Source organism: Chrysemys picta, chromosome 2 (genome assembly GCF_011386835.1).
Source record: "Chrysemys picta bellii isolate R12L10 chromosome 2, ASM1138683v2, whole genome shotgun sequence".
Taxonomy (NCBI): domain Eukaryota; kingdom Metazoa; phylum Chordata; order Testudines; family Emydidae; genus Chrysemys; species Chrysemys picta.
Genome location: NC_088792.1, coordinates 246,675,440 through 246,698,103, shown reverse-complemented (window position 1 = coordinate 246,698,103; position 22,664 = coordinate 246,675,440). Strand labels below are relative to the sequence as shown.

Genomic DNA, 22,664 nt, shown 5'->3' with positions numbered 1-22,664 from the left:
TTGAATGAAAACTATCATTAAGAAATATTCTATTTTAAAAGAAGTTATACAGAGAAATGCAATTAAAATATTTATTTATTTAGCTTAATGCTAAAAGAATCAGTAGCTTCGGGAGGATGGAAAGTATGGTTTCAATTACATCATACCAAGTTCATGTTATTAATAGAGTTCCAAGCTAGGCCAATTTGTTTTTATTTATAGCTGGAAAAGGGGAATTTTGATATACCAAAAAAGGACATCATTTATGATATCTAAATGAGCCAGATTTTCTACAAGCAAGTATGCACAGTGCATTGGTTGGTAATAGCCAGTGGTGAAGTACAGACTTATATTCCCAATTTAAACTTATGTGTAACTGGAATAATGTACTGTCAACATGTCATTGCAATAGATAAGAGGGCTATGCTGTTACCTTTGCATATACAAAATGTCGCTATATTTTCTAGCAAGTCTAGTATTGGGAGGTTGTGCATATACAAAGGAAAACCTGGAACAGATCGCACACCTTGGATTCATTACTTTACAGTAGCTGCACGCAGCTATATATATTACAGATGGTTGGTGTATATACTTAAACAGTAGGCATATTTAGAATACAAGTGCTCTAGAGGTGTTATTGTTGGCCTTCACGGGTTGTCACAAGAAAGCTCACCCCTTTGCCAACTAGGCAATAATTCCCTTCCCTGCAGCTCAGCATTTGAGGGGCTTCTAGTCTCGTTTAGGTAAACAGCTTTGTGACTGCTTATTTTATTACTGTCTCATAATAAGCCACTATTGTTTATTGCAGGTGGCTGCCCAGCAGGTGGGGAAGTTAAGGAACTATATGCATGTGTGTGTCAGGGCAACGGTTTTCCCATTACACAAGGTATCCTGTGTGAAAGTGTGTGTGTGTGTTATGTGGCAGTTAATATAGCACTTATTGCTTCTAGGAACTTCAACAGCAAAATGTTTCCTGCTCTTTGACATTGATGGAAACAAAAATTTATTATTTCAATTTTGTTGTTTTTCTATTTGTTTGAGGAGAAGTTGAATTCCAGCTTTATATTATGATGTACTTTGGGTTTTCTTTCTAATAAAGAAGGAAAACCTGTCTACCAAAAATGAATGTATACAAATAAAACACATATAAAATGGATTCAAATAGAAAGGATATTTTTTTCATCGGTGTGACTAGCAAGTTTTCATATCAATTTTTTCTCTCGAATACTGCCTCTTTAATCAGTAGCCTGTTCCCTCATTACATTTTTTAAAATAAAATAGGTTTGATTGGCTCAGCCATATTTTACAGAAAACAAGTTAACAATGTCACAAAACCATCATGCACAAAGCATGGCCGACAACACCTAGGATTTGCCTTTGCGATCTTAGCTAACATATGCCCACCCGACACTGTTGTGTTGTGTGCTAGTTGTCAGCCCAGAGGTGTCTGCATTTCTTTGTTGCTGTGAGTACATAGTCTACAAAGTGCTTTGGAGACCTTCAAGATGAAATGCTCTATATAAAAGAAAGTTGTTAGCCCAGAAGGTCAGGGACACAGTCCCATGCTCCAGGTGTCCCTAAACCTCCAACTGCTAGAAACTGTGACTGGATGACAGGGGATGGATCATTCAGAATTGCCCAGTTCGGTTCATTCTCTCTGAAGCACTGGCACTGGTCACTATCGGAAGACCGGATACTGGGAGAGATGAACCATTGGTCTGACCCACTATAGCCATTCTTATGTTCTTAAGTTTATTAATATTGCTAAGAGGCTAACGAAGATGTAGAAATGCTCCAATATAGACATTCTAGTTAGTATCTGAGTAAAAAATGGAATTCACTACAAACACACACATATGGCTAAAAATCTGCTGTGCAAGAAGAAGAGTGTAAAAATGTACGTCAGTGAAACTTACAAGCTCCTGAAGGTAGGTACTGTGTCTTCTTTCTGTTTGGAATTTGCCTAACATGTTTCAGGCATCCTCAGAAGCAAACAGTAAAGATCTGAATAGAGAGATGTCCAAGTAACATCAACCCTTGCAGAATGTACAAGTGGGCATGCTTTTCAGATTAGGGGGGAGGCTGTCGATCCAGCCAGTGCACATCTTCTGCTGTTATCAGTAAGCACTGGTTAGAGGGCATTTTATCCCTGCTCATTGGAAAAGCAGTGCGTACAATAGTTCATAGAATCATAGAAGATTAGGGTTGGAAGAGACCTTAGTCCAACCCCCTGCTCAAAGCAGAACCCAACAAAATCATCTCCGCCAGGGCTTTGTCAAGCCAGGCCTTAAAAACCTTTAAGGATGAAGATTCCACTACCTCCCTAGGTAACCCATTCCAGTGCTTCACCACCCTCCTAGTGAAACAGTTTTTCCTAATATCCAACCTAGACCAACCCCACTGAAACTTGAGACCATTGCTTCTTGTTCTGCCATCTGCCACCACTGAGAACAGCCGAGCTCCATCCTCTTTGGAACCCCCTCCCCCTTTAGGTAGTTGAAGGCTACTATCAAATCCCCCCCTCACTCTTCTCTTCTGCAGACTAAATAAGCCCAGTTCCCTCAGCCTCTTTTCATAAGTCATGTGCTCCAGCCCCTAATCATTTTCATTGCCCTCCACTGGCCTCTCTCCAATTTGTCCACATCCTTTCTGTAGTGGGCGGCCCAAAACTGGATGCAATACTCCAGATGTGGCCTCACCAGTGCCGAATAGAGGGGAATAATCACTTCCCTCAATCTGCTGACAATGCTCCTACTAATGCAGCCCAATATGACTCATATCCAGTTTCTTGTACACTGTAATCCCAAGGTCTTTTCTGGAGAACTGCCACTTAGCCAGTCGGCCCCCAGTCTGCAGCAGTGCATTTCTTTGCCTCAGCTCTCTTGGTGGAATCCTGGCCTAGCTGGCAAGATTTGTGTAGCACAGGATGTACCAGACAATGTCTCTGCCTCATTTCCATGCAATGATCAGGGAGGACGTACGGTAGTTCATATTGTAGAGAGATTGTATAGGATTTTCCAAAGAAAGTATATATAAACGTTATTGAAAATAATATAGCAGTCTCCCTTTCTCTGTAATGTCTGACCTACAAAAGGTGCTAGAACTGAATGAAATGAAAATGAAATGTGGCCTACCCTAACATATAAAATACACTTGTAAATTAGAGGAAAAATTGAAAAATGTGACTAAGGGAAAGGTTCATAAGTTAAAGCTATCAAGAGTCTAGCTTAACGTTTTGACTAGACCATTTACTATGATACTTAATCAAAATGAGTACTTGTCATACCAACTATAGTAACCCATGATACATACACTCTGGACCCAATCCTACTCACATTGAAATGAATGTCAAAATTCCAATGCATTTAAGTGGGAGCTAAACTGAGCTTTTTTTGAAGTAGAGTGCACTGCAATGAAGAAACAAATTCACCAAAAGTGTATGCCTATTATAAACTTAATTTGTGTATGGTGGAAAATACATGTTACAGCACATAACTGTCTTAACATTTTGGTTTTTAAATTAACTGTATTTGGCAAAAAGAATTGTTAAATACTTGGATAGTAAACAGAAGTTAACTAACTATTAAATAGATTTGGAGGGAGGTGACAATTGTGAGAGGAAAATATCTGTATATATATTTTTAGATAGCAATAGATAGCTGCATAGACATGTGAAATGTGTATTGACATATCATTGATACTGAGCATTTCAGTGCTGCTGCTGTAGACTGCATGCAAGATAACTACACTTTCTTTAAAAAAAAAGTACACCATATTTCAGCTGTAAGCATATGATCATTTTATGTATGGCCAAAAATTGGTCATACTCCTAAGGCCTAGTGAGGCATTTCACAGTTTGATTTCCATGTGCAGCTATACTTTTATCTACCTTTCTCTCATGTAATATCACATGGTAATACACATAGATGAATCATGCCATTTTCACCATAACATGTAGCAAAAATCTCCTGTGTGTAAAGTTATTCACCCACTTAAGTGTTTGCAGTGTTGGGGCTTACTATGAAAAAAGATCCAATATTTTTGAAATCTTAAATAATTTTCAAATAAAATGTTTATCCTTCCAGTATCACAACATGCACTTTCTTTCTGCAGTGTATGTAAAAAGAGAAAGTTTTGACAATAATAGTAGGAAAGAGACCATACTTCACTCATTAGCTTTGTAGTATTATAATAATACTTTACACTTGCAGACTCTTATCTGAGAAGCACATTGATTAACTCTCACAACACAACTCTGAGGAAAGCATAGCGGTCACTGTTAAGAAGTTACCATTTCTGATACGCTGGTTATGTGAGCAGGCTTTTGCCCTATCTAAGTACTGAGAAATACTATGCAATAACTTGTTTGCTGTGTTGTTGTAGCCGTGTCAATCAAGGTGGGTGAGGTAATATCTTTTATTGGACCAACTGCTGTTGGTGAAAGACAAGCTTTTGAGCTTACACAGAGCTCGTCTTCTTCGGGTCTGTATAAACTCAAAAGCTTGTCTCTTTCACCAACAGAAGTTGGTCCAATAAAAGATATTACCTCATTGCCTTGTCTCTCTAATATTCAATAATGGTTAGTGTTGACTTTTTAAATGGTGGTAACTGTAAATATTCTCCTCTGTTTACAAATGGGAACACAAGGTCTGGAAATGTTAAGTCACTTGCACCAAGATTGCTAACTGTGTCGCTGGTAGAGATAGGAGGAGATCATAAATCTCAGGCCTCTGCTTTCTCCTTCCTCTAATATGAAAGTGGCTGAAAGATTTAAATACTTTGATCTTTTAGAGTGAATGTGCATGAAATTTGACAGGGAGGGAGTGATGTGACTTTTTAAAGTTATGAACTGGGAGTCAGGGTTCAGTTCTTAACTCTGCCACAGACTTGCTCTGTGACCTTTGGCAAGTTGCTTAATCTGCATCTCGGTTCACACATATGCAAAATGGGGATGAAAGTATTTACCTACATCACAAGCATTGTGAAGCTTAACTAATGCCTGGAAATCACAGATATCCAAAAAAGTATTGTTTTCACCAGATAATGTTACAATAAATACTGTGTAACATTTTTCTACTTTTAGATTGCATTTAAAATGTAAAGACTATTGCTGGAAAAGTCTACAAATATCTTTGACTTGAAAGGGATGTTTGTAATAAATGATCATTTTAACTTAGAAAACAGTGCTAGATTTTTACAATTCAGTTTTTTTGTAAATTGAAATCACAATGAGAAAGATCTATCCTGATTTATGCTCCATGAAACTCAACTGACTACAACAGGGTATAAAGCAAGGTAGAATTTGAACCCATATTAGCAAATACCAACCTGCCCATTAAAGTGCCATGGCCTCTTTATATCAGTGGAGAGGGTAGATTTCTCCAGACTATAAACATAAACATATTTTATAAACCTATGGAATGTTAAAAGCTAATCACAGAAGCAAACTAATAATAATAATCATAGTCTTCAATCCTGGAGATATGCACATGCTTAATTTTAAGCATGTGAATAGTTCAATTGACTTCAGTGGGTCTACTTATGTGCTTAAAGTTAAGCATGTGTGTAAGTGTTTGCATGTGTGTAAGGGCCATAGTTCCTGCACATGGGAATAAATATTGCATATTGGCAAGGTGTTCTGTCAGGTGTTATAACACATTTACTTAACATTAGACATTTGGAGGATGTTAAATAAAACTTCCAAATAGTCACAACAATTCTAATTTAAACACATTGCAAAACAGTCTCAGCCTATCTAGTAATTGCATGGATTTTTTCACTTGAGAAGATGTGTGCTTCACAGACATGTCTTCTTTGTATTGATTCAGGCCACAGGTGTAGATGCAGTAGGAATAACACTGTACATCAAATAGTGTCAAATTGATATAAAAAATAAGAGTATTTTGTAGTCTGAGTCATACTGTAATACTGTTTCCCAGCAAATTAAAAGCTGAGTATTTTATTCATCATCAAATTCATACATGCTCTTTTAAATGTTTATCCAACATTTGACCTTCATGTTTTGTTAATATTCTAGTATTCCTTAATTGTAGAATATTGTAATTCATTTTCACTGCTGAGTTGGTTATGATTATGTTTTTTACTCTTGGAAGAATCTAGAATTCCCTGTGTGAAGTTGCACATGGGTTTTGCAAGACATGAAAGACCATATATTTCTTAAAAAGAGAAAGAGGCCTTCGTCAATACTGTACTCTTTCTGGAGTGAAAAACAAAGGGAAAAAGAGAATGATAATTGTTTTCTCTAAGGCTATTAACTAATGCGAAAGCAAATAGCTGATTTTCAGTCAGACTAACAGAAGGGGATTAGAGAGTAGATCTGAGAGTGGCTTGATTTCTAGCAGTGCTGTCTCTTCAGACAGTGATGAGATACAGGCAGAGAAGCCAGGAGCTCTCCAGATGGCTAGGGAAAGTGTTTGTCTTGGGTTACTGCAGGGCAGTCTGGACTCTTAAAGCAGGCAGCCTTGGGAAGGCATCATTAGGGAGCAAGTTACATGTCCACCCAGTAAAAGAGAGAGAAAGAAAGAAAGAGTAGGCAGACTGCCCAAGAGGGACTGTGCTCGCCTATTGTTAACATATACTTGACCCTCACTAACCTCCTCACGACACAGATGTCTCCTACCTCTATCACCTCCCACTGCTTTAAGCCCTCCCCCCCTGCACCTGGGTAGCTGAGCCAGGCCGGCTGCTTGCAGTATGCTGTTTGACTTTAGAGGTGGCTGGTAGCAGAGGGAGAGACACAGACACAGCGGAGTCTTTCTGCGGGCGGATCTGCACAGACATTGCATGGAGCTTCTCTTCCAAGGCAGACACAAGGCAGTACTGCAAATCTATGCATCGCCGTCTTAGAGAGAGACAGACAGAGACACCACCACTGACAGTAGCAATTCCCTATACTCCAGATCACATTTGTCTGCAGCAGCAACAGAAAGGGACCTGGGCATTAATTATCTACTTTGTTTTATTTGTGGTTCTTGCTCCTTTCCCCTGGACCCAGTCGTCTCTCTCGCACTGCTCCCCCTTTGACAAGCGGCTGGAGTTCCTTTTCGGCTCGTTTTGACTTTTTGTGGACGTGGATCAGCTGGACTGGAAGGGAAGCTGCATTGCACTGCATTCCCCTCTCCCACTCCCTCTGCCCTCCAGCAGCCTGGGCTGGCGGCTCTCCCCCAAGGAGGACGGGAACTTTTATTTTCAGCTCACAGCCTGTGGCGAATGGTGGGACTCTCCGGTCCTTTTCAGTGTAAGTACCGAGAAGGGGCGTGCAGCCCCGGGCCCGGATCGCTGGGGGGATGGGAGTAGGGAGTCGGGCTCCCCGTTCTTTTCCTCTTCCTTGTAGGACTGGTTTTAGGATCGGTCTAACTAAAGGGCTCTCGGCTGTAACTAACCCACTCGGGGCGATGCTGCAGGGTTAGAATTGCATGCATATACAAACCAACAGCCCCGCGCACAATTCTGTACTAATAACTCTTCAGAGTGCAGGGGAAAAAACACCCACTCTTGCAGGGAAATTAGCATTTCAAGCAAGTTTCATTGTCATCTTCCGTACCATATTGTTGGTCTCGTTTTAGAATCAGCTTTTTTTCTTGCAAGATCACAGCGCTGGCCAGTGTGATCTGGAATGCCTGAAATATTTCGGGTCATTTCTCCCCCCCCCCCCCCCTCTGTTACAATAGTCGGATTATGTAGTGTTGGCAACATCACTACTGGCTGTTTTGCAAGAAATATTTCAGGAGCGCACATCGTATTAAACTGCTTGGCAAGCTTGAAAATCTATCCGCTTCCTAAAACGATGCGGCAGTATTATATGTTGCATTTCTAAAGTTGCAACACAGTTTTACGCTGATAATCTCGAATCTGATTCAAAAAAGTTTGATTCCAGTAATTCATTATTTAGCTTTCGAGAAGGGAGATCAAAGAATGCAGAACCCAGAAGCGAATTTGTTAGATGAGCCTTTGATTTTTGGTGCGTTCGAGTCCCGTCACTAGCGACAAAGTTTTAAGGGGACCAATACATGGTTTAGTCTGGAAAGGGCCTTGCAACCTTAACTGTGGCATCCCCGATAAGGCGACTCTATTATTATATGGTAATTGACAGTTAAATGTATGCATACAAACTGTGCCTTCCTGTCATTCCGAATTTTATAAAGAAACAAAGGGGAAAACAGTGATACATACTGAAATGTTTTCCATCAAAAAAGAGGCAGAATGTTATCTTCTAAACTTAGTCAGAAGTTTAAACAAGGGGCGGGAGAAGGTAAAGTTAGATTAAAACATCCTCATACGCCCCCACCAAAAAGTTCCTCTCTAGCTATTTTTAGTCCGGAGTCCCAGTTATTATCGCTGGATGAATCGATTTGCAGCAGTGGTGAACATCCCCAGATTAAATGGCGAAGGAGTATCAACATTCAATGCTTTAGAATCATATTAAGAACATGAAGGGTTATTACTAGCGTTTAGCAACCCTGTCAAGGATCAGCATCATACCATCTTCTTGGCAGATGAAGGGTATGTTAAAATCCCAGAGACTGTCCATTTTCATCTGCTGTCTTTGAATTGTATAGAATCATAAAATATAGATATGGAAAAGACCTATTATTCTAGCCAGCTCATCCTTCTCATGTAGAGCTAAAGATGCAGATTGTGTACATAAGTCATTCAAATGTGGGATTCTAGTAAAATAGTACATAACAGATTTTCCATAAAAAACTAGTCAAGTTTTCTATTGTAAAATATGACAAAATTGAAAACACTGTATTTGTTCTGGTAGTATACGGACTTTAAAGTTATGGCAAATATTTAATATGTGTACATAATACACAGTGGTATACCTCTGAATATTACTAAATCTCCTATTAATATTTTAAGAGTAAAGATACATGATGCAAAAAATCACTACTAGTTTGGCATGATCTACAATGTTTGCGTGATATATACTCCCTAAAAGTAATCTACCTGAAAAGACTGTATTTTCTGCAAAAATATTTAAAATGAAATTGCCTTGCCAAATATTAGGTTACAGGCATACCCTTCACTAGAGGATGTATTCTGGAATGTAGTACAAGGGGTTTGCTCCAGGAAAAATTCATGTACTTAATGTAACTCTGACCCCTTTCACTTTTAACATCACTTCCCCTAATTAATCTGTTCAGGCCCCAGACTTAAATGGCTGTCCACAGCAGCTGCAAATTGATTTATCCACTGATGGTGGTCTGAGTTGCTGACCAAAGCAGGATATATTTTTTTCCCCATTTTTGGACTAACTTTAATCTGTTTTGACTATTTTAAAACTTATTTTAACATCTGCACAAATTTTGAAGGAATTTTAAAAAAATCTTTTCTTTTGATATCTAGCTAGAAACATTATTATTGTATTTCTAAAAAGTATGTTAGAGGTGAATGTCATTTTCTGAATACTTCTGTATGCAGGATGTATCCCCTTCTCCTCCAGTTCCACATCCTGACAGAATGCAGTGTAAAGTTTAAATAAGCGGTTTTGTTATTATTAATAAAAACAGTTTGAGGCAAGAGGTTTATCCTAACCTAGATGAGAGACTTTTGTAGCTTTTAATTCTATTATCCCGATCTTCTGATCTGGCTTAGCATTAACAGTTCTAGTGAATCTGGATAACAGAGTAATAGTGAAACTGGTTTCTAATGGTTGTTAAAGCTGATGCTTGACCTTTTCAGTGGAAGTCTGAAAACTCATTCAGTTTGTTCCGGGCTGATTTCCTTAGGAAATCCAATATGATTGGGGAATTTCCTTGCGCTTGAGTGACTATTAAAGTTCAGCTGCCTTGTTTATATGTTCTGTTTTTAGCACCAAGTATTTCTGGGGTTCCCACTTAAAAAAGTACAAAGAAAAATTATCTGAAAATGCCTTACAGTATAAACAGCCTATTGTATAATAGGTCATATAAATAATGTAGCTATCTTGCAGTCTCACTATTAAGCCTTTTAATTAGGAAGCTATCTTATTTGATTATTGAGAACTTTTCTGATCAGCTTATCAGGTTTGAGCCTGTAATGTAATCATTGTTACTCTGGTTCATGCATCAGGCTTTTTTCCTCACCACAATATAAAGTTCAATTATACAATGGACAAGTAAAAAAAATTGTCAATATCTGGCAAGCTGAAACCAGACAAGGAGTATTTAAAACAGCAGTGCTCCTTATGGAGCTCAGCTTTAATGCTTTCAATAATACCTAACACTACTTTGTTTCTAAACTATTAGAATGGTCTAACAGACAAAAAACATTTTGTTTGTAATGGAATGCAGACAGCAGTGTTAGGTCACTGTTTGCTGGCAACTGCTGCACAAGTTGTTTTTCTTCAAAGGCTTCAAGCTTTTAAATACTTTCCAAAATCTTTTTAAAGTAAAACATTGCCTTCTGCCATTTTTGACCACTTTAATGTTGACTCAAATTTTTGCCAAAGTCATCACACTGTGTCTCATCTGTCTATACTTAGCTCTGTGTATGCCTGTGTGTACATGGAGTTTGATGCTAAAAGTATTGTTTATGGGAGGGAGGGGGGAAAAGCTCCACCTGGAGTGCTGGTCAGTCAATGGCTAGTCAGTTCCACACATTCTTCCCTGTCAAATCCTGTTTCTCACTTCTCTGAACTGAACTTCATCTGACAGGCATTGAATGCAAAGCCTGCTTCACTGAGGTTCTATGCAGACTGCACAGCTCCTCATAGCCAGGCACTTTGGAAAAATAGGCATCTGCAGTATTTGCAGTGAGGATAAGGGGGAAGGCAGTTACAATTGTTATTTTCATCTTGCAAATCCACTTGCTACAGTTAATTACTGTTAAATCTTTAGCTAATTAAAAAAGTATATTGGTAGGTTGTTTTGGGGGGGTTCACAATTTTATTTTTTTTAAAAAGCTTTTTCTTTGTTTTGTAGGAACTTAAGGCTTCTTGATCTTTGCATACAATTTATCAACTGAAATAACACGTACTTGCTGTTGTGTAAAGATTATTCTCATGGTTTGGTTAAAGGCATGTAGAGGGAATTCCTTTAAAATCTAGCTCATTCAAAAACTTGTAGACATGTAGTTAATGTCCTGTATGTTTCACATAGCCTTTAATTAGTAACTAGCTAAAGATATTTGTAAGAGTTTAAACAAGCACTAGTACTGAAAATAGTATCAGTATTAAAAAGTGTAAACTAATTTTTAAAAGAACAGCCTTTGAAATTTCTTAATCTCCTTTCATATTCACAAATCTGATAAAATGAAAGGTTTAGGGAGATTAAATGTTCAACCAACAATATACAAGTTTCAAAACTAAATTTTAACATAATCCTGCTTGCACTATTTACATTAAATGTTACAGTTTAAAGACATGTTTTAAAACTATAGGTATTCTGCTCTTGTTTACCTAATACTGGCTTAGTCTAGCTTAATATATGGAAGCATAAAGCTCTCAGAAAAAAAGCTCTTATGATTTTGCATGTTAAACAATGACCAGCAGGTGTAAAATCAAATGAAAAATTAAGTAAGAGTTATCCTTAAAAAGAGGAACTTAATTTCAAAACAAAATGATTACTTTTAATCTGAAAGACATTGACTTACATCTTCATTTTTTTCTGCCATTGATATAAAAGTTTCCAAATAGTGTTTAGAGAACAGTGGACATGTTATTAAAGTAAACATTAGTTCAGTATAATGGAGGTAATTGTAAGTGATAAGAGCAGAGCAGGTTATCTGTGTGTTGTTTAAACAGAAGGAGCTACTTTGCACCATTTCCAGTAGCCATCTGTATAAGAGAAGGGTTTGCACCTGTCTGTCCACACTAATTATAGATTAGGGGCAAAGAAATGAAATTTGAGTAGGCTTTCTGCTAATGAAATCCATAGTGATTTTATTGTAAATGTGGTTTATGTACAGAGGATGATGGTTGGGTTGTGAGTAAAATAAATTGCTGTATGTCTGTCATGTACTTGTAGTTGGGAAGCAGAATACTGCTGCATTAACAAAGGTGCTGAATAAAGATGCAACACTCCATTTATATTCTAGGCTTCAGTTACGGGTTTAGCTCAATTTAGTAAAAATATTCATTTTAATCACAGGGTTTAAGTATATATATATATATATATATATATATATATATATATATATATATAAAATCAGGACAGACTTTACATTTAATTCTCATTTCAATGTATTGGCATAGAGAAGGTCCTGACTGAAGAATATGAGAAAAAATTATGTTTAATTTTAAATAGGTACATACATAGTATGTCAAAATTGCTTTTTCTTTCATTTGGTTTCATATATGTGCTAAAATAAAGTGAAAGGAGTGAGAAACGCATTCTGCAGTAAAAGGTCACATGAATTTCTACCACATCTGTTTATAGTAATTATGAACATAATTAACATAAGAATTACAAGTGAAGTAATGACAAGCTGAGCAATGAGATATTATGCCATAATGGTCATATGTTGGAATTCTCACATTATAGCATGCTAGAATTCACATATTCAATGCAAAAAAGAAAATGTTAGATTTTTATCTATTTTAATGCTTCAAAACTTATCTGCCAGGGGCAGATGGACTTTATGCTTTGTGAGAAGGTAACCCATTATTAAGAAACAGTCAGTTGAAATTAAGATTTTTAGCTCCAGCTTGGACTTTGAGACAGCTGTGATTATGGAACACTGCTTTTGTTATACATTTGTACTCTGATCATATTCCCATATACTGCTTTAATTTTTAACTGAGAGTGTTTTCACAGCAAATTATTTGCTTTAGAAAGGATCCTGGATTTTGATCACTAGAGAACTGTGCATCTCTTATAGTAAAACTCTTTGCCAAAACTGTCAGTGTATATCTGAGGCATATATAGTAACTCTGGAAAATAAGGGTTTGACAGATCTTAATGGTATAATATTGCAGGGAAAAAACCCCCTAAAATTTCTAATAAATAGAACATTCCCTGTTTTTAGAGAATATTTTGAGAGAACATCTGTGGGAAGAGGGTGCAGTGATACCTTGCATATTGAGTTAATTAAATTAACTTCCACTAAAATTGCACAGAGTACATCATTAACTGCAAAAAAGCCATACTTCAAAATGTATTGACTAACTTTTCTTTTAATATGACTTGTTTGATTACTTCTAACACATAACTGACATCTATAGAAGGTGGGGAAAGGTGGTTCTTTTTGAGAGTAGAAAGCAAACTGTCTAAAGAATCAGGTGTTAAATTAGATACGTAAAATCCACAGATTATCTTGTTAAAAGTCAAATGCCCTTTGTATTAGGAAAATTTGCCAATCACTGTCTTCTAAGACTAACTATATAGTTGCAGCGGTTTATGAAGAATAAAAATTTTTTACCTTGTGCCATGTCTCAGTGATACCAAGAGGTTTTCACATTATTGGATTAGTGGAGGATTTGTGACAGACCCCTTTTTATCTGACATTCATTGCAATGACACAATTTTCACACACACAGGTCCTTCCCCCCACCCCATCTATGGTCTGCTTTCACTTTGTATTACGCGTCAAATCCCCTTTTTCTTTTCTTGTGGAAAAACTCTGCTATTTTGGCCTGGTTATTTTGGAAGGGGTGCATCACTAAACAATGCGTGCCTCTCTCCACTGTGTGTGCTGCCATTGTCCTGATCTCAGCCTTCACTTTGCTGCTCCACAGACATTCAAGAGAAGCAAAACTTCCTTAAAAATAAATTGTTACCAGAGAGAGAACTGTTTTACTTTTAGATTTCAGTGAAAAGATTAGCCTAACAACCTGCTCTTGGTACACTGATTCTGTTGGCCCCTTCCATTTGTGGCTCCTACAGCCTTCCCTTCCAATACCTAACCACATAGCCTCTTGGATTCATCCAATCAGCTTTTTAAAAAATAAAATGAACCATGGATGTATATCTTTAAAGAAACCAATCTGTTTGGAACTAGACCAATCCGTGGTCTAATTCACCATTTTCCTGTGCTGAGCTGTAGCCACATAACAGTGCCTACCTGCTATGTCTGGGGTGGGCACTCTCTGCACTGAGCAGCGCGAACAGTTTATGTCAGGTTTCAGAGTAGCAGCCGTGTTAGTCTGTATCCGCAAAAAGAAGAACAGGAGGACTTGTGGCACCTTAGAGACTAACAAATTTATTAGAGCATAAGCTTTCGTGGACTACAGCCCACTTCTTCAGATGCATCCGAAGAAGTGGGCTGTAGTCCACGAAAGCTTATGCTCTAATAAATTTGTTAGCCTCTAAGGTGCCACAAGTACTCCTGTTCTTCAGTTTATGTCAGATACTCCCCAAACAAACTGGGAACCAAAAAACAAATAAATAAAAGCATTCAAGGGCCACACTGGTACCTTAGCTTTTCTCCTACTTGCATGGTAGGACCAGAGAGAAAGAGAACGTCCAGCAGTTACAAATGAACTCACAGAAATCACAGGGGAAGCTGCTTTCTTTGGTGGAGAGCTCCCACTTTGGATTAGTTAGATGAGTGAGATCTATATAGATCGGAGTAGGGAAGGCACTTTGGTCTGCTGGGCAGGTTCTGGGCTGCCTCAGGCTGGGGCAGTTTGAATGAGGAGGGTTTCAGCAGCCGAGGCAGGAGATGCTCCTGCTGGGCTGACAGACAGAGGGAGAGACTTTGAAACCTGCCGGAGCATTCAAAATGAGGGAGCCCCTTATCCCAGGGCCACCTGCCTTCCCTCTCCAAATGAGAGTGAAGGAAACTGGGGAGACGGGGGCGGGGCTCTAGAGAAATCTACCCCCACCCAAAAGAAAAAAGTGAGGTCTGACCTCTCTCCAGCCAGTCAGGGAGGGGGCCTGGGCCTTCAGATGATGGCTCTTGCTTTGCCAACCAGGAGGCCTGTGGCCCAGGCAGCTGCCACTCTGATGCGGGGGGGCCGGTCGTCTCCTGTGCGGGGCGTGGGGCCCCCCAGGAGGAGCAGCTCCCTGTGGGTGTCGCCCCCTCCAGCTGGGCCGCGCTGATACCGTAATCACCCGGCCGCACGCTGCCTGGCTCTCGCTCGCACACACACACTCACACACAATAGTGCCCTCCTGACAAGCCTTTTACCTCCGATAAGCGGCGATGTGTGTTTAATGGATACAAAGCCCTGGCCGGTGCCCTCCCCCGCCAGAAGGTAATCTCCGGCGCTGGGGGGAGGAGACGGGGGGGCTCCCCCCCCATCTCTCTAACGATGCCGAAGTCGATAGGAGCCCGGCGAAGTGAAGATGTAACCTCTTATCTTCTCCTCGTAGCTGGCGGAGAATTTACCCGGCGAGATTAGCCCGGCGAGGGAAGGGATCTGTCTTTTGTTGTGCGGGGTTGGGAGGCGGCAGTCCTGGCCCGGGCGCTCTCGCCCAGCACCTCCGCTGTTCAGCCCGGACTCGCGAAGGTGAGATGAGCCCCCTGATCTCTCCGTGGGTTTCCTTTGGCCCCGGCTGGCTGGGCTTCGGGAAGCGCGAGACACCGAGGGAGAGGGGGCTGCGGGTGAACAATAGACGATATCTCGCCTAGACTTTAAAACCATTAGATGGGGGCGGCAAATAAGCAGCATAACGACTTGATTAGCTATTTTATTAGGTGAGAATGGGTAGAAAATAGGCTCTCTTTAGGGAGAGAGCTGCTGAGGCTTTTGATTGATTTTGAGGGACTGCTGCAGTGTTTTTATCTCCCACTTACTCACCCCCCTCACGCCCTTGGTATGCTGGAAAGGAAAGCAGAGTTTCTGTAAGTGCACACTGATTTTTTTTTTTTTTGGTGGGGGTGGGGTGGTCCACTCCACCAAAACAACAAATAATATCCCAAGGGGGTGTGTGTGTGCTAAATCAGACATCTGAGATTTTTGTTTGTACTCCAAGTGTGGCTTTCTTGGGAGGAAGAGGGATAGATAATTGTTACCATCCGCATTTTTAATAGGAAACACTAATTTTGTAATATTTTTTTCAACCCTCCAAATTGTTTTATTGGAGACGTCTCAACTTGGAGCGTGCTAAAGATGAATGCCATTCCTTTTAGAGAAATTTCATATATTTAGAAGTTTGATAGTTTTGGTTTACTTAAGAGAATTCTCCATCAGTTTAAAATTACCTGATGTAGGCATGAATGCAAACTTTCTCTCTCTCTCTCTCTCTCTCTCTCTCTCTGTGTGGTCTTTTTAAAATCTCCTTAGAAGGAGTTATTTTTGAAACAAAAATCAACAATTGGTAATTGAAAATGTATATAAAAGTTTAAAATCTTTCTGTTGCTGCATCACTTTGTGAAATGTTTGCATAGATAGATAGATATGATCCAGTAACTAAAAGCCTAATTAAAATTTGTTTAAAGCCAGGGGAGCATGTATCCTTGTTGACAGCAGCAGATCGATAGGGTAAGACAATAGAGTCCCATTATTTTACTTCCATTGACTGAACGTATTGACATTTCAGGTTTGCGATTGCCTCAGTGAGCATGATGAAACACTGAAATTCACAAACCAACTGGCTAGAGTGGCACATATATTACTGTATGTCATCTCTGCCGTCAGGTTGCCTTATCACTGAAGCAGAATGGTAATGGATGGTAGCAGAGTACTTCAGAAGGGTTAGGGCTCTATCAGTTAAAAAACTGACACATAGCAGGTTTAAGAAGGATCTTTAATTACACTAAGAATTATGCAGAAGGGAAGAAGGCCCTTGCTACCTGCTGCTGCACTTCAGAGTTTACCAGATCAGAAGCAGAAAGGATAACAACATACTTTGTTTCATATTTTATATACAAGTCCAGATATTTCAAACTTTTGCATCAAGCACACAAGTATATTTGAACTGAATGGCTGATTAGGTAATTTACCATATTCATCTATGATGACATCTGTTCACCACAGCCTTGGTAGCTCCAAAGCACCTGCCAGACCTACACCTGATATGTAGATTGTGTAAAAAAACAAAAGACAACTTTAAAATGAGTTCAGTTTGTCTCCCTGCGCCCATTGTTGCCTTAGGGTAAAGCAGAGGGGGTTGTATACTGAAAGAATATTATGGTATTAAATATTTCTTCTTTTTCACCCATTATAAATAATATTGTATGTGCATATTTATATGTATGCATACATCTGTACATGTATATAGAGTTAGCTAAGTATTTGTAATGACCTCATGACCACAAAATATATGCTATTCCTTATTGTTTCAAAATCTTTTAGATATTCTGCCAAATTTGCCTGAAGAATTAAATCCATCAGTGTCAGGGAGACATTGAGACAGAAATTAATTTAAAGCCAACAGAGAGCTAATATGAAAGAGCCATTAGTGATTTAACTCATTTTAAAAGGTAAAATTAATGAAAATATAAAATGTATTCTGAGTGTGCCATCAACACAACAATTGTTGCCATTGAGTGGCCTGCAGATGCCCTTAAAGATGGTAAGGAGAAAACTAGTCCTTTATACCATTTTCATGAAAATGTTAGGTTTCTGTTTGATCAGCAGGTGCTGTTGAGATGAAAGCCATGTGTAAATTTTCAGAAGGCCAAAAGTGTCAATTCAGAAAAGGAAAGTGATAAGAGAAAATGCAATCAGTTTTCCTGTTTTCAATTTGTGCTGGATTTGAAGAGCTGTTTTGTTAAACTGCTACATCTGCTCCAATATGAATATTGAACTACTTCCACTAAAAATAACACCCTATAATTTGGAAGCCACTGCAATCTTTTGTTAATGCAAGTGGGTTATTTAAAAAAAAAAAATCTATTCTGAAAAATCTCCTGCCTAATGTGCATTTTTGTTTATTGGAAATTTTATCTTGTACAGATAAAATGGTATTATGCAATTAGGACTTTATCTTGTTAGATTATAAAAATGGTATTGGTAGCCAAATATCAGCATAGTGTTTAAAAGATTTAACTTGGGGAATAAATTTTATAAAAAAAAAAAACCTTATAAGACATAATTATTAATTGCTTATCTGTTCCAACAATATAGCTTTTACTATTGTCAAGATGTTTTATGTAAAGTTAAGGATATTCCAGAGACCAGAGAGCATTCTTTGGCTTATTTCACTCTTTCTATACCTGCAAATCTAAGTTTAAGCTAATCAAGGATGTTTTAGTTAATGGGGCTTTCAGTGCAACTTTTTCCATGCTTAAATAAAATGATTAAATTATGCTTGAGTGCTTACATACAAAAATGTTCGCTTCTGTAGTGCTGCTAATCAAGTGAGTTTTATGAACATAGAAAGCACCACGTTGATGGTGGTGGGGTTTTTTTAGTCGTGGGGAGAGTCAGGAAGGGCGAGCATTTTACCAGATATGTTTCTAGGGAAAAGTATTCCCTTTTTTGAGCTAATAAAGTGCTGAGGGGATTGTTTGTTTGTTTTTTGTTTTAATTATGAGTCTTAATAAAGAAGTGGTAATTCACTGTGGTATCTACAAAAGCTCTCTTTTGTACTACACTTATTTGGGTATATGTACAAATACTATATGCAAGTATATGCAGTACTGAATGAGAGATTTTCATGTACTTCTTTATTTCATAATAAGCACAACACAACAAATTATCTGCCACAGAGAAGGATATGTGCTTCCTCCCGGTTTTAATCTTAAAATGGATTTTAGCTGCTGAATTCTGATCTTTTAGCCAGGAGCTCAGTTCCTGGGCATCATGGATACATGGGAGGAAGGGGGTCTTGTTTTTGCTTCAGTTTGGTTTTACACTTATATTTGACTGTGAGATTGAAGTGAATCACCCAGGGTCACAAAGTGACCTTCAAAAATTAAAACCCAGTGCTGCCCTAGGTTCTGGTCCCTTATTTTATGGTTAAAACTACTTTGTTTTATAGGTAAACACACCAAATACCACATGAACAAATACAGTTAAAGAAATAAATCTGATCACAATTTTTTTGCATCTTAAATAATATTTACTTGAGAACACTCACAGTTAAACAAAAAGCCAGATTAAAGAAAATTAGATACACACAATCTAATCAGTATTTAATTTTCAGTGTGAGGTTAGTGTTTGTGTGAGTCTGAGTGAATGTCTGCTGCATGTTTTCTTTATAACTTGTACTCATGTGTGTGTGGTCACACAGGTACACACACTCACTTACGTTAACTAAAAGAGATTGATATTTATTTATTTTTAGATTTCTACAAATATAAAAAGGGGTGCTTATCAAAAGCTCTAGGTACTGCTGACACACACTACAAAAACAAAAATTAAATTAAACAGCCATTTACACCTTCCACCTGACACAAACATTCTGCTAAATACAAAACTTGCTTCCCATCCCCTACCTGGAACAGAGCTAATCCTCATCAAATTCCATCTTCTGTTGAATTTATATACATAGAACAAAGAAGTGGAGAATAGTAGCTCATGAAAACAAAAGATCTGCTGGCTTCATTGCCTTGTGATCTGATACTGTCAAGGTTCATAAGCTAATTAAGACCTGGCTTGGTTAGTTTTTAGATGGAAGACCAAGTAACAGTGAAATGGTAGTGCTGACTGAGTTGATGGAACCTTCCCCTTGGAGACATTACTAAACTAATGCCACAGGATAGTATGCTTCTGGAAGTGCTGTCTTTCAGAAAAGATTTAAAACCAAGGTGCTCACTCCTTCTAGACATAAAATTACATTGTACTTTTCACACCAGTAGGGGGGTGTTAACACCATTAGATAAATTGGCTAGGATATCAACATTTTCACAACAATTTCAACAGAATTCCTTTAATTTCTGCCCTAAAATGTTGTGTAGTGTTGCTGTACACTGTTAAACAGTTGCCCCATTTCACTCCACCAATGGTAGGAGAAATAATCCTTTTATGCTGTGCATATTTCAGTTTTTGTAAGGCAGTTTGTGATACTTCAGGATAAAAGGCATCATAGATATGCAAGATATTATATGCTCTTATCAAGAATGTTAACGAAATTCACCAACTGTCTGTTTTTATAATTGTCCAAGTGGTGCATGATATTTATTTTACTGATCTATTAAAAATATAGTTTTCTGTTTCCATTTTTCTATCTTCTGCCTTGAAAATTCATCATCATTCAAGAATATGCTGAGATACAAGGCCCCTACAAATAGTAAAATACAGTAGTGTTGTAACAGCAATATTACTGCAGTCTTCCATATTGCAGTACATTAACAGTACACTCTTCACGTCATGAGGTGTTTAATGATTTCTTCTTTTATGTCAAGAAGGCAGCTGATCTAACAGCACTTCTTTAGTTAGGTAAGATTGTGGCTTGTAAGATAAAATGAATCACCACAAAGAAAACATGGTAGGTGATAATCGCTACTTTTGATAATTAAGCTGCTATTATTTATCTAGAAAAAGATAAGATTCCACCTAGTGGAGAGGAATTAATACACAAAAAGTGGCATGTAAATTTTTTTTACTTCCAGTGACAAAATAAAAAATATTAGTTCATTTATGAAAGAGCCATTCTGAGCCAGAGAGTAGAAACCAGAAATTTTGACCGCCACCTAGAGTGGTGGCTGCATGAGCAAAATCTGTTGTACAAGACCCATAGTTAGTTCACTAGCTGCAGAAGGCTTTAATATGTCTGCCTAGCCGGGTGTTGATATGCAATTTGCATAAGTACTAGTCATTACCACCAAGCAGGTTCCCTTTGTGATTCATTTTATTTGAAGAGCTATAGACTACATTTCTTGCCTGACTGATGATGACCACACAGTCGCCTCCCTAGGTGGTGGTTCAAATGTCATGTTTCGATTCGCTAGGTCAAAAGACTTTCCACAATGGATTCTCTGGCTGAATACTCTGTTTTCTGTGTATCATTCCCTCATTTGCCTGGGAGCAGCGGGATCAGACTGCTGTTTCAACGTTTCATCATGACAAGCTGGAATATTGAGTAAACTTGTCTGTTGCTTCTAGTAACTCCAAGGTTTACAGTGTTGTCTTGTTGAGAATCAAAGTGGTTAAGACTTTGCCACCATATTTTTCCTCCCCACTGGCTCAGTCATATCAGTAGGATAAAATAAAATAAAATTTCAAACCATGGGACATGTTTATACCCAGTTTGAGTGGCTAAGATATTGTCATAAAATTTCTCTTATTAAACGTTAGAATAATATTCTTGAACACATATTCTGAACAACTTCATGAAGAGAAGTGCCATAGACCAGTTTGAGCATTGCCAGCAAGATAGAGGGCAACTGTTGCCAGAAAATGAGATAATTAGAATGCTTCAAAAGAGACGGAATGATATTATGGCAAAGGATATTTGGGAAAAGTGCTCCAACAGAGATTAAGGGAGAGCAGTTCCAGTGACATCCAGGTGGAGTTTGCTGCCAAAGAGATTAAGGCATACTGGTGCCAGAAACCTGAGAGTTCTGCCAATAAGTTTATGGATAATGGCACCTGGGGGGGAGGGAGTGCTCTCAAAGAATAGTGGTGCCAGGATGTTTTGGGTTTTTTTTTTTTTTAATGATGGCATTGTTAAAAGTTTTTAAGAGGAATGTTGTAGAAAGGGGTTTAATTAGCAGAATCACAGACTCTTAGGAAACATTAAGCCAGGGCTGTTTCAAGACCATGCTATTCATTATTTGAAAAGACCATCAGCAAACCATTTAATGTTGGAAACTCATATTGAACCCAGTGTCAAAGCAAAGTGAAGGTGAGCAAGGATAACATCCTACCAGTGACTACACACTGCTTTATTTTTGATTTTTATACATGCTTTATGTGCACAACGATGAGCAAACACCACTGGAAAGGAACAAAGCTGAAACAGAATATACCGGTGCCAGAGTTACGATGTTTATCTCTTTGGAGTTGTAAACTTTTTCTCCAGTCAAAATGTGTTCTTTCAGAAAATGTCTAAATGCTCTTGCTTTGCTTTGGAGGTACTCTCCATTGTCTCCTTCCTCGCACCTCAGCCCGGTGCTCTTATCAGTATCCTGCTGGATTCATTTTGAGACTGGATCCAAATTTGTCCCCAGATGAGAAACAAATTTGTAACATGAATTCTCATCTTTCTTAGGTTAGGTGGGGATAAGTCATTAGCTCAGGTCTTAATGGAAAATAAGCGATCCATCCCTACTGAATTGTTCATGCTGCACTGCATGTGATGTTGAGGAATTAAATATGGGTGATAGAGAATGTATGTTCATATAGTAATGTATGCTTATACATTTTGGGTGACACCCATTGACTTCAGTGGGGCCAGGGTTTCAACCATTACATTAAAGTGCATTAAAAGTACTTTTGAGTAAGACCTGGTCTAACGGATTGCAGAATAGTGTTTGTACAGCTGCAATAAACACAACTACAACAGCTTTTAGAGAGAATCAATTAATATCTATTACAATCTTTGAGACTTAAGGGCCCAATCCCGCTCCCATGGATGTCCATGGGAGGTTTTGCTATTGAGTTCAAAGGATCAAGATCAGGCCTTAAAATTCCATCTGTCCTGGAGAGTGGATTCCATTGAATAACAGATCCTGATGAAAGTAAGGAAGAAAGACAAAGCAAGGCGCTTCCATCATACAGGACAGGTGGAATTTTTTGTTCCAGGACTGTAAGAACATGTTGAAGGAAAGGAAGGAACATTTCTTCCCTGGTGCTTTAAACATTTCCTGGAGCCATGATCCTTAATTATATGGTAAGTGTAGGTTACAGTATATAAATATATTTTATACTTATGATAATCAAGTTTTGACTATTTTCATTGCAACTGCAC

General features: G+C 38.3%; 1 protein-coding gene across 11 annotated transcripts in view; it reads left to right on the top strand.

Annotated features, from left to right (window-relative positions):
• The first annotated feature begins 6,358 nt into the window (after nucleotides 1-6,358).
• The window catches only part of RUNX1T1 (RUNX1 partner transcriptional co-repressor 1), a 144,521-nt gene continuing 128,215 nt past the window's right edge, over nucleotides 6,359-22,664 (top strand). The window contains exons 1-2 of one of the 11 annotated variants that reach the window (XM_065585891.1): nucleotides 14,986-15,118; nucleotides 15,237-15,373. In XM_065585891.1, coding sequence (XP_065441963.1) covers nucleotides 15,078-15,118; nucleotides 15,237-15,373 — 178 coding nt within the window. In that variant the 5' untranslated portion in view covers nucleotides 14,986-15,077. Of the gene's footprint in view, nucleotides 7,238-14,985; nucleotides 15,119-15,236; nucleotides 15,709-22,664 lie in introns of those variants that run through there. The other 10 variants (XM_065585890.1, XM_065585894.1, XM_065585900.1 and 7 more) reach the window with 10 other exon arrangements.